This window comes from Odocoileus virginianus, chromosome 16 (assembly GCF_023699985.2).
Source record: "Odocoileus virginianus isolate 20LAN1187 ecotype Illinois chromosome 16, Ovbor_1.2, whole genome shotgun sequence".
NCBI lineage: Eukaryota > Metazoa > Chordata > Mammalia > Artiodactyla > Cervidae > Odocoileus > Odocoileus virginianus.
Genome location: NC_069689.1, coordinates 59,719,910 through 59,732,257, shown reverse-complemented (window position 1 = coordinate 59,732,257; position 12,348 = coordinate 59,719,910). Strand labels below are relative to the sequence as shown.

Genomic DNA, 12,348 nt, shown 5'->3' with positions numbered 1-12,348 from the left:
AAAAACATCAGAGGCCATTAGAAAAAATTTATTCTGAGATTTATGCATTTATAAATGTCCTGTCAGAGCAGAGTCTCTTACTGGAAGGCATTTAAAATCTAAGGCATGGAGGCCCACATTTATATAGTTTTATTAAGAAGAAATCAGAGGGGTTCTAATCAAGCAACTGTTGTTCCTATACAAGCTGTACCTCAGGGAAACCAAATAGTTGATTGGGGGAGTTCTCTTTAAAGAAGTATTTCAAAAAATTAATAAAAGCTTGTTGCAAAAATGAGAAAAAAAAAGTATTTCAGCTAATAGATGAAGAAGGATGACAGATATAAAAGCATTTGGCAAACCCAAGTGAAATAAGGGTTTATCAATGGTTGCCAACTTCATAAGAAAAGAGACAAAAAGAGGTACCAGGTGCTTCCTGACAGAAGTGCATAAGATCACTATGGAGTGTATTGCCCATATTGTTGTTGTTTAGTCGCTCAGTCATGTTCGGGTCTTTGTGACCCCATGGACTGGAGCCCACCAGACTCCTCTGTTCTCCATTATCTCCCAGAGTTTGCTCAAATTCATGTCCACTGAGTTGGTGATGATATCCAACCATCTCATCCTCTGCCTCCCCCTTCTCCTTTCGCCTTCAATCTTTCCCAGCATCAGAATCTTTTTATTTCCCAGGCAACAATACTGGAGAGGGTTACCATTTCCTTCTCCAGGGGATCTTAATGACCCAGGGATTGATCTCACATCTCCTGCATTGGCAGGCATATTGTTTACCACTGAGCTATCAGGGAAGCCCATTCTTGCCTTCCCCTTCCCTAAATCTGAATCTGATCATATTTACAGATCCAACTACCAACATTAGGAAAGCAGATGATGAGGAGCGTGTTAAAGGATCCCATAGGTTGAAATTAGCAAAATACAGACCTGTAGACACTTAAAGGACAAGTTTTTTTTTTTTTTTTCCCAACAAATGAAATACAAGGAAAGGAGAGAGAAGAGGGATGACTTCTGTAAGGAACATATCAACCAGTTGAATGCAAAGATCTTATCTGGATTTTGATTCAAAACAAACTGAAAAATAAAAACAGGGACTTCCCTGATGGTCCAGTGGTTAGGACTCTGCCTGAGTTCAATCCCTGGTCAGGGAACTAAGATCCTGAAAACCATTCAGCACGACCAAAAGACATATAAAGTAAAAATACAAATGAAAAAACGTAAGATAATTAGGGAAATGTGAACACTGACTGCAGTATTTGTATTAGTATTTGGAGTATTACAAAATCTTGTTAATTTTTTGTAGGAACAATAACAGTACTGTGGCTGCCTTTAGTAGAAGAGCCATCATTTAAAGCTGTGGTTCTCAAACTTGGGCATGCATAATAATCACCTGGAGGGCTTATTAAAACACATATTGTGGGACTTTCCTTGTAGTCCAGTGGTTAATACTTTGCCTTCCAATGCAGGCAACACAGGTTTGATCTGAGGTCAGGGAGCAAAGATCCCATGGAGCTTGGGATGAGAAAACCAAAATTAAAAAAAAAAAAAAAGAAGCAATATTGTAACAAATCCAATAAAGACTTTTTAAAAAATGGTCCACATTAAAAAAAAATCTTCGAAAATTTTTTTTTAAAATAAAACACATATTGTTAGGTCCCACCCCTAGCTTCCAATTCAGTAAGTCTGGGATGGGGACTTAGAACTTGCATTTCTAACAAGTTCCCAGATGATGATAATGCTGCTGGTCAGGGATCACATTTTATGAACTTATAGCACTGAATTAACCAGATTTTTTTTCCCATTCAATTATTTATTTTTTAATACTTTCAGTTCAGTTTAGTCACTCACTCGTGTCTGATTCTTTGCAAACCCATGGACTGCAGCACACCAGGCTTCCTTGTCCATCACCAACTCCCAGAGCTTGCTCAAACTCATGTTGATCGAGTCAGTGATGCTATCCAACTTTCATCCTCTGTCGTCCCCTTCTCCTCTTGCCTTCAATCTTTCCCAGCATCAGGGTCTTTTCCAATGAGTCAGTTCTTCGTATCAGGTGGTCAAAGTATTGGAGTTTCAGTTTCAGCATCAGTCCTTCCAATGAATGTTTAGGACTGATTTCCTTGAGGATTGACTGGTTTTTTGCAGAGTTCCAAAGAATAGCAAGGAGAGATAAGAAAGCCTTCCTCAATGATCAATGCAAAGAAATAGAGGAAAACAATAGAATGGGAAAGACTAGAGATCTCTTCAAGAAAATCAGAGATACCAAGGGAACATTTCATGCAAAGATGGGCACAATAAATGACATAAATTTTTTAATACTTATTTTTATTTATTTGACTGCACCAGCGCTTCATTGAGGCATGCAGAATCTTTAGTTGTGGTATTTGAATGCTTGGTTTCGGCAGGTGGGATCTAGTTCCCCGACCAAGGACAGAACCTGGGCCCCCTGCATTGGGAGCATGGAGCCTCAGCCACTGGACCACCAGGGAAGTCCCCCTGATGAATTATCTATTAAAGAAAGTGTTTAAGTCATCATCTGAGTTCTATCCCCTGTTTTAGCACTCAGATGGCACTCCATATACTGGTCAAGAACTAGTGTTCCAAGGCTGATGTATTAGTCTGTATTGACATAGGAAAGCTTGAAAGAAAAACCTTCAGTCTCCCACTTTTCTCTCCAGAGTGTTCAATACCCAACTCCCTCCTTACCCACTTACATCTTCCATGAGGATCAAGGACCTCAGCATCGGACCCTGTAAAGTTGTTGGGAACTTAGGCTACCTCCCCGCATCATCTCCAATTTCAGAGTGGTTTAATGGACATAATATGGTTCCTTCAGTCGTGTGGTGTCTCAGAGATGCTCTAACAAATCCCAGAGCTGGTCTGTTCCATGTTGTGGAAGAGGAGACCTGCAGACAGATTCCGGTTTTTCTGTGAGTTAATTATATGACCCATAATGAGTCATTTAGGGCTTCCCTGCTGGCTCAGCGGTAAAGAATCTGCCAGCAATGCAAGCAACCTGGGTTGGATCCCTGGGTCAGGAAGATCCCCGGAGGAGGAAATGGCAACCCACTCCAGTATTCTTGCCTGGAGAATCACATGGCCAGAGGAGTCTGGTGACCTACAGTCCCACTGGGATCACAAAGAGTTAGATGGGACCAAAGGGACTTAGCACACACAGTGATAGAATGACAACATTTATCTCACTTCTCTTTTAGTAACCAGGTATAAACCACAAAACTCACATTTCTCTGAGTCAGTCAAAAACACTGAAGGAATGCTTTTTGTGTTTAGAACACTGTTTGGACCCTCTAGGTTTATCCTTGCCATGAAAAAACAGAAAAAGAGAACAGATTAGGGCCTGACATGAGCTACCAATGCTCAGCTTTTCTCTGTTTGGAGCACTTAGAGATAATAGTGGTGGGACCTCCCGGTGGTCCAGTGGCTGAAACTCCGAACTTGTAATGCAAGGTTTGACCCCTGGTCTCCATCCCTGGGTCGGGAAGATCCTCTGGAGAAGGAAATGGCAGTCCACTCCAGTATTCTTGCCTGGGAACTGCCATGGACAGAGGAGCTGGCAGGCTACAGTCCATGGAGTTGCAAAGAGTTGGACATGACTGAGCGACTGAGCATGCACACAGGGAATTAAGGTTCCATGTGCCTTGCAGCGCAGCCAAGAAAAAACAGAAACAAAGACAACAGTGATGGAATTTTGGAAGGGAGGAGAAGCACGAAAGACTATTTCCTACATCAGGTGAGTGTTCTGATGGCACAAAAGGTGTACTTTCTGCCGGAAGCTCTTGTCGCATTCACTGCAGTGAAAGGGTTTCTCTCCTGTGTGCGTTCTCTGGTGTGTGAAGAAATGGGAACGCTGATTGAAGGTTTTGCCGCACTCGGGGCAGCAATAGGGTCTGTCTCCCAAGTGGATCCGCTGGTGGGTGATGAAGTGGGAGCTCTGGTTGAAGCTCTTGCCGCACTCGCCACATTTATAGGGTCTTTCTCCGGTGTGGATCCGCTGGTGCTTGACCAGAGCAGAGCTGTCAGCAAAACCCTTCCCACAGCCGTCGCACTTAAAAGGCCTTTCGCCCGTGTGTGTCCTCTGGTGCGTGACCAGGTGTGAGCTCTGACTGAAACTCTTGTGGCAGTAAGGACAGCTGAAAGGCCTTTCTCCCGAGTGAGTGCTCATGTGGGCCACAAAATGAGAGCTATCTCGGAAGCCCTTCCCGCACTCGGGGCACTTGAAGGGCCGCTCTCCCGTGTGGGTGCGCTGGTGCTTAATCAGATCGGAGCTCTGGCCGAAACTCTCCCCGCAGTCGCGACACCCGTAGGGCTTCACTCCGGTGTGGGTCCTCTGGTGGGTGATGAAATTGGAGCTGCGACTGAAGCTCTTGTGACACTGAAGGCACACATAGGGCTTCTCCCCCGTGTGGGTTCTCTGGTGCACCGTGAGGTGTGGTTTCCGTGCAAAAGTCTTCCCACACTCGGGGCACTGGTGCGGTCTCTCGCCCGTGTGGGTTCTCTGATGTTTGATGAGGGTCGAGCTGTCGCTGAATTTTTTCTCACACCTGTGGCACTGGTAGGGTTTCTCTCCTGTGTGTGTTCTGCGGTGGGTGACAAGGTCTGAACTCTGTTTGAAGCCTTTCCCACACTCCATGCACTTATAGGGCCTCTCGCCAGTATGGGTTCTTCGGTGCCTTATGAGATAGGAGCTCTGGTTAAAGCTTTTCCCACATTCTGCACACACCAGCTTCTTTCCTATATATCCTTCCAGGAGCTTGTTTAATTCCTTCTCCTGTGAAAAGGGCCCTTGCTGACCCTCTCCCAAGAGGGTACCATGCTGCCCTTCTAACTCAAGACCCCTCTCCCAGTTTCCTCCCCAGCTAGGAGGAGGAGAAATATCTTTATTGGCCCCTTCTGAGGATGTTCCACATGGTTCTGTAGTTTCGGAAATGTCCTGATCAAGTTGTACCACCTGATGCTTAAATTCTGAAAAGTTAACAGAAGTAACACAGGATGAAGTTATTACTTATCAGGAAATATCATCAGAAAGCAGCAAGAAAGAGTAAAATTAGTATTTTTGCTACAGACCACATTTAATCTGACTACTCTCACTCTGATTCCTGAAGAGTATATCCCTGGTGGCTCAGTGGTAAAGAATCCACCTGTCAATTCAGGAGATTCAGGATCTATCCCTGGGTCGGGAAGATCTCCTGAAGGAGGATTTGGTAACCCACTCCAGTTTTCTTGCCTAGAGAATCCCATGGACAGAGGAGCCTGGCAGGCTACAGTCCATGGGGTCGCAAAAGAGTCAGACACAATTTAGTGACTAAACATCAATCAGGAAAGATCAGCAGAAAGCAGCAAGAAGATTAAAATTAGCGTTTTTGCGACAGACCACATTTAGTCTGACTACTCTCATTTTGATTCCTGAAGAGTTTACTGAAGATTACTGAGCTTCCCATTCATGACAGAAGGTCATGAATTTTATTTTAAGATGGTCCAGTGAACCCTGAGGTGACCTTGATATCAAGAGTAAAGCACATATATTGTCAGAACTGGGCAACTTTTTTCAATGATGTTAGAGTCTAGACAAAAGTGAAATGTTTAACTTAAATGAAGGCTTTATTTGGTCAATGACTGATGGTCCAGGAAGTCAAAGCTAAACTTCTAACAGCAAGAACAAAGTCTAGGGCAGGGTTTCCCTGCTGGCTCAGTGGTGAAGAATTCGCCTGCCAATGCAGGGGATGCAGGTTCAATCCCTGGTCAGGGAAGATCCCACATTCTGTGGGACAACTAGGCCTGTGAACCACAACTACTGAGCCCACGAGCTCTAAAGGCTGCACATTGTAACAAGAGAAGCCACTGCAATGAGAAGCCCATGCACCGCAAGTAGAGACTAACCCCTGCTCGCCACAACTAGAGAAAGCCCGCATGAAGCAATGATGATCCAGCACAGCCAAAAATAAATAAATTTTTTTAAAAAGTCTAGGGCAGCATTCCAAATTCCTTAACTAAACAAGGGCCTAAATGCCAGATTTCCACCCACCAGGCAACACATCTCACCTGTGTGACTTTCCCTCAGGATCTTCCTTGCCTCAAAATTTTGCAGTGGTAGGACCCATGCCTCTTCCTTCCGCTCCAGCTGGGAGATTACACTTGGTTTCAAAATCCTATAAGGAAGGTGAACACAGGTTGTTAATTTGAGCCATCACAGAAGGCTTGAGAAAATGCAAGCCCCTCTTCTTCCCCAGGTAAAGGAGACCACCCCAGGAAATTCTGATGTATGTTCAGTGGTCCAGTGGTTACAAATCCACCTGCCAATACAGGGGACACAGATTAGATCCCTGGTCTGTTTCGGGAACATTCCACATGCTGCAGGAAAACTAAGCCAGTGCACCAGAATTACCGAGCCCTGCCGTGAGAAGCCACTGTAATGAGGAAACTGTGCGCTGCAACTAGAGGAAGCCTGTGTGCAGCAACAAAGACCCAGTGGAGCCAAAAATAAATAAAAATGAAAAGGGCAGCCATGATGACGTGATAAAACAGGGTGATCTCCCAAGAGGCTGAGAAAAAGCTCTTTGCTTCCCATTTAAAAAAAAAAAAAAATCAGACTTGGGTGATAGAAACTCTAGAATAAGCACAATAACTCATCCCTCAAGGCACAAGGCTAAACTCCTGTGGAGAGATAACTTTATCAAAACAAAGCCGCCATGACCTCACCCTTAGAAAGAATCAAGGAAGTTAACTATAATGTTTGGTTTTTAAATTTTCCCAGAAGGGCAGCAGTCAATATAACCATGAGAAAAAGACAAACACTTGTAGTGGAAAAAAAAAAAGGACAAAGGACATGAATGGGCAATTCACAAAAGAAAATAAAGCAGCCTATAAATATGTGAAAAACTTTTAACTCATCATTAGCCAAAGAAATTCAGATTAAAACCATGACACACAGGGAATATAGTATAAAGGTAAAGAGTGCAAACTCAGGAGTCTTATTGTCTGAATTTGAATCCTAACTATGTCTCTGACTAGATGTGTGACCTCAGGAATATTACTTAAACTTCCTGTGTCTCTGTGTCTTCATCTATAAATTAGGGATAATGATAAAACCCACCTCAGGGCTTCCCTGGTGCCTCAGTGGTAAAGAATCTGACTGCCAATGCAGGAGACATGGGTTTGAACCCCCGGTCTGGGAGGATCCCCAAGCCATGGAACTACTATGTCCCTAAAGTCACTAATCCAGGGAACACAGGTTCAATCCCTGGTTTGGGGGAAGATCTCACATGCCAAGGGGCAACTAAGCCTGTGCACCACAACTACTGTGCCTGTACTCTCGAGCCTCGGAGTACTCTAGAGTCCATGTGCCGTAACTGCTGAAGCCCAAGCACCCAAGAGCTCGTGCTCTGCAACAAGAGAAGCCACTGCAATGAGAAGCCCTTGCACTGCAACTAGAAAAAAGTCTGTGCAGCAACAAAGACCCAGCACAGCCAAAAATAAATAAATACATTTCATTTAATTAAAAAGACCTACCTTACAGAGTTGTCATGAGGATGAAATGATTAAGTCCTCAATAAATGTTAGCTATCACTATTATTTTACCTACACTCTTAGATTATGATACCCCCCGTGATAGATAGAATATAAAGAAATAGACACTTCGTATAATGCTAACAGGAATAAATAAATTGATTCAGTCTTTTTGGAAGGCATTGGCAAAAATACCAACTATCTTAGAAAGGTATCTATTCTCAAACCCAGAAATTTCTACAGAGTCTAAAGAAATGAACAAAAGTAAACAAACAAAAAAAGGACATTGTGCAAAAAATATATATATTAGCTAACTGTTAACTAATTATTTCAATAAGCAAGATTTTTAAAAAGGCAATTAGTTAAGAGAGCATCATCACAATACTGGTGAAAATTTAAAATGACCCAAATAGCTCCCAACAAAGGAATAATTTCATTTGATTGAGCCATCTGAAATTGCCAGTTTATAGGTTAAAAGTAGTCCAAAAATGTATGGTTCAATTTTATGTAATTACTGTATTCCATATAATAAAATACTAAGTATTTACTTTAATGTACAGATATTTATTATTGTCAAAATATATTCACAGTACATTGTGTAAGAAAGTAAGATATACCACTGAATATTCAGTATGATCCCAATTATTTTTATTTCCTTTTTTTTTAATTGTATATATGCTTAGATCATAACTCTTCAGTAGTGGAATAGATGACTTTTGTTTTCATTTTGCTTATCTTTCCCTTTAGTGAATATATATTACTTGTGTAATAGATATGAAATAAAGCAGAAAGAAGGAGAGACATCCCAGAAAAAAGGTGATCCAGTGATTAAGAATCCGTGCATCCACCACAAGGGATATGAGTTCAATTCCTGGTCAGGGATTTAAGATCCTGTGTGCCTCATGGTACAGCCAAAAAAAAAAAAAAAAAAGGCAGAGTTGCCATGGTATTTTAGAAAGAGCACTGGAGGGGTCGGTTTGTTTGTTTAAGTGATGGGGAAAAAAACTCTGGGGAGAGCACCTTCCCTTTTCCACAAAGACCTGGGCTGGGCTCACTTTTGCCACTAAACTTTAAGTCTCAGGGTCCTCAGCTGGAAAGGGGGAATGAAAATACATATATCAAAGGGCTATGGTAAGATATCAATCAGACAGAAAAATATCAAAGAAATCTGAAAACCACTAAGTGCCATAAAAATAGAAATCATTCTTTTTCTGCCAGGGAGGTGTCAATTACTCTCATAGAGAACTGGAGCTCTAAGAGACCAACATCCCCAGAGACGTCTCAGATCTGGGCCTTCTCAAAGTGTTTAAGATAAAGGGGTTTCCCTGGTGGTCCTGCAGTTAGGACTCCAAGATTCATTGCATGGGGGCATGGGTTCAATCCCTGGTCAGGGAACTAAAATCCCACAAGCCACTCAGGTACAACCAAAGAATTAAAAATTATATTAATAAAGCTAAGATGAAGGAAAATTGCATCCTTACCCTTTGGGAGCCCATTCTTGTATCTTCTGTGCTTGGTGGTATCCCTGAAGAGGACTCTCTAAGCAGTGTCCAAGTAACCCACTTGTGCCTGAAGTCCCCAGCCACATCACTGAGGGTCATCAGTTCCTAAAGCAAGAGATCTCAGTATACATCAAGAGTTCTCTAGACATTCTCACCATTATCTCAAAACTGAAAGACAGCCACCACCACACCCAAACAAAACCCCCTCAACCAGAACAGCTCTGAGGTAAATGCTGAAAAAAGTCCATAAAGTCAAAGCTATGGTTTTTCCATTAGTCACGTATGGATGTGAGAGTTGGACCATAAAGGGGCTGAGTGCTGAAAAATTGATTATTTCAAATTATGGTGCTGGAGAAGACTCTTGAGAGTCCTTTGGACAGCAAGGAGATCAGATCAGTCAATCCGAAAGGAAATCAACCCTGAATATTCAATGCAAGGACTGATGTTGAAGCTAAAGCTCCAATATATTTTTTTCATTTATCTTTATTAGTTGAAGGCTAATTACTTTACAATATTGTAGTGGTTTTTGCCATACATTGACATGAATCAGCCATGGATTTACATGTATTCCCCATCCCGATTCCCCCCTCCCACCTCCCTCCCCATCCCACCCCTCTGGGTCTTCCCAGTGCGCCAGCCCTGAGCACTTGTCTCATGCATCCAACCTGGGCTGGTGATCTGTTTCACCCTTGATAGTATACTTGTTTCAATGTAAAGCTCCAATATTTTGACCACCTGATGCAAAGAGATGACTCACTAGAAAGAGTCTGATGCTGGGAAAGATTGAAAGCAGGAGGAGAAGGGGCCAGCAGAGCATGAGATGGTTCAACAACTCAATGGACATGAATCTGAGCAAATTCAGGGAGATACTGGAGGTCAGGGAAGCCTGGCATGCTGCAGTCCATGGGTTGCAAAGAGTTTGACATGACTTAGAGACTGAACAACAACAATAACAAATGCTGTCAACAACAGAAGGGATGCTCTACTTTTCTCTTTTTACATAATCATTCCTTTGGCCAAATTTTTCATCATAAAGTGAGGACTGGGCCTCCAAACACCTCTGTAGGACCCTCACTCTTTTGAAGACATGAATGCTTTGAGGAAGAAATTGTCCACAATGGACAAGAAAAACAGAGGAGAGTGTGTGGGTAATAACTCGATTTCTGGAAAGCACTGGATTCTCTCCAACAATATTTTCCTCAGCTAGGTAGGAGATTTTGGACTTAATTAGACTCAGATTAGTTATGAGAAAGGCTGACTTTTCTTGTCTTGTAGATTTAGTGTCAATTTCAAGGGCTAAACTGTGCAGAAGCCCAAAGGGAACTGTCCTAGGTATCATTCTATTTCAAGATTTAATGACGTCAGAAGTGGGACTCAAAAGACATGGATTGAAAAAAACCACCAGGGATAAACTGTAAAATTAAGTGAAATTTAATGGGGATAAGCATAAAACAAAATATTTGAGGGCTGAAAACAATCATTAAGACATTAATAAAATCAACGTCAGTATCATGAAGAAATTATTTGGGGGGAGATGGTCAGGTTACTGGATAAATCATTAAGTTATTCAGTAATCAATATGCTGTAAGGCAGTAGGAGTCACAAAAAATATATAAGATAATGCTTGTTTTTTTTTTTTCCACTTAAAGAGTTTCCAATAGAAACAAATACAAGTCAGCAAGCTGAATCTGCTACAAAGAATTCTGCATTTCAGTGGAGAATGGACTAGACTGGGGTGAGGAAGTTTGACTCTTTTTTCATCTTTTGTCTTACCTGTCGAAGCACCTGGTACTACTAGAATACACAAACACTTTTCTTGGGAACACTGATGCCTTTACAGACATTGCTATTGGCCACTTAGAATGTACTGGGTATACATATCATCTCTCTGGTTTAAAACCTTAATAAAAAAATATATTGTCATTAGGATGTGAACACTGTAATGAGTCTGAGCAAACATTTTATTTCTACATCCATTACAAACCCACAGCAGGGCCCCCCTGCAGGAGACAGCGGGATGGAGAACTCTTAGTCAGGGTTAGACAAACGCTGTTTCCCACCCAGTCTGTTGCCCCCTGTACAGGTGACCTCAGGTGACCTCAAAGGCCCTAGAGGCTGTGGTGCTGTGACTAAGTGCCATTGTGAGAAGCACTAGTTGGTTCCCTGGGTTTATTAATAGGAACATGACCGCACGGCTAGGACCGAGACCCATTCTCCTCCCTCGCGGTGCTGCAGGCCCTAATCTGGGTGCAGCGATCAGAGGGTCGCAAAGCTAAACTGAAACCAGAAGACCATCACCGAGGAGCAAAAAAAAAAAAGAATGAAAGAAAAAAAGACCAAGAGGATGAGCTATCCCGACGCCGGCAGAGAAAAGTGTAGCCACCTCTCCCCACTCCTCAGCAAGACCCATGGGCTCTGAAAAGCGAGCGCAGGGACCCAGCAGGGACCCAGCAGGGACAACCTCGGGGCGCTGGGCGAGCCCCATCCACGCCCCTCAGCAGCTCCGAGGCTGCAGCCGCAGTCACCTTCCCCGGATCACTCACCGCCCCCAGGCCCAGCCCCGGACGGAACACCGAGCGAGGGTCCTCCACCGCCGAGCCACAGCCGGCCCGCTACGCCGTGGCTGTCCTGCCCAGAACCCGACCGGGATTCGTGACAGGGCTGTGGGGACACAGGTGGGACGCCCGGCAAAGCAGCCGGAAAATACCGCCCCCGTCCTCTTGCCATTGGCCTCTCAGCCTTTAGGCCGAGAAGTCTTCCCCGTCCATAGGCTGAGAGAGCTTTCAATCACCGCGGAGCCTTTTGGGAAATGTAGTTCTGAGCGAGACCGCAAAGGATTGGGAGTCCCGGGCCGGGTTCCCAGCGGTGACAAGTATACTAAACCCACTTCCCGACCTACCTGGTCGCTAGGACCGCCTCTTCGGAGCTGAGAAGAGGATCCAAGGACTGTAATCAGAGAGGAATCTGAAGATGCGAACCTCCGGGCCTCACCCGACTGACGCAGAGCAGCCCGGTACCAAACACGGCATCTCCCGCGTTCTGCCACCTAGCCTTCCAGAGAGAGGAGCAGCTCGGCGCTACGACCTTGGGGTGCAGCCTCCTGTGCCGGGTCCCCGCCCTAACCCGGGGCGGCCAGAGCCTGAATGGTGTGTCCCGACGCCAAGTTCCGGGCCAACTCAGACTGGACCTAACAGACCCCAATCAGGAGCCGTTAAGTGGAAAACAGACTCTGCTTCCCTCTATTAGCAGCACAATTCTAAGGCGAATCTCCTTTCCATTATAGGCAGTGGAAGCCTGCGATAGAGTCAAGCATTCTAGGAAATGTGGTATTGGGTTC

At 43.9% G+C, this 12,348-nt stretch overlaps 1 protein-coding gene across 4 annotated transcripts; it reads right to left on the bottom strand.

The window, feature by feature from the left end:
• Window positions 1-1,777: 1,777 nt before the first annotated feature.
• ZNF774 (zinc finger protein 774) lies at window positions 1,778-12,046 on the bottom strand. Of its 4 annotated transcripts, XM_070478312.1 has the most exons (5): window positions 11,555-11,698; window positions 10,785-10,911; window positions 8,991-9,116; window positions 6,046-6,152; window positions 1,778-4,968 (listed from the first exon to the last, which is right to left on the bottom strand). In XM_070478312.1, exons 3-5 carry the CDS (start codon window positions 9,095-9,097, stop codon window positions 3,728-3,730), a joined length of 1,455 nt encoding a protein of 484 aa, XP_070334413.1. In that variant the 5' UTR covers window positions 9,098-9,116; window positions 10,785-10,911; window positions 11,555-11,698; the 3' UTR covers window positions 1,778-3,727. The 4 variants fall into 4 exon arrangements, with proteins under 4 accessions (XP_070334413.1, XP_070334414.1, XP_070334412.1 ...); XM_070478313.1 differs by lacking the exons at window positions 10,785-10,911; window positions 11,555-11,698 and adding an exon at window positions 11,911-12,046; XM_070478311.1 differs by lacking the exon at window positions 10,785-10,911.
• Between the last annotated feature and the right edge of the window lie 302 nt (window positions 12,047-12,348).

What these genes read in the sequence shown, in the direction of transcription:
- ZNF774 (XM_070478313.1), bottom strand. Translation starts at nt 9,097, where the DNA reads ATGTGGCTGGGGACTTCAGGCACAAGTGGGTTACTTGGACACTGCTTA. An exon ending in CAAGAATGGGCTCCCAAAGG is followed by an intron (nt 6,153 to 8,990) that starts GTAAGGATGCAA and finishes CCTTCCTTATAG; the next exon opens with GATTTTGAAACCAAGTGTAA. An exon ending in CCTGAGGGAAAGTCACACAG is followed by an intron (nt 4,969 to 6,045) that starts GTGAGATGTGTT and finishes TTAACTTTTCAG; the next exon opens with AATTTAAGCATCAGGTGGTA.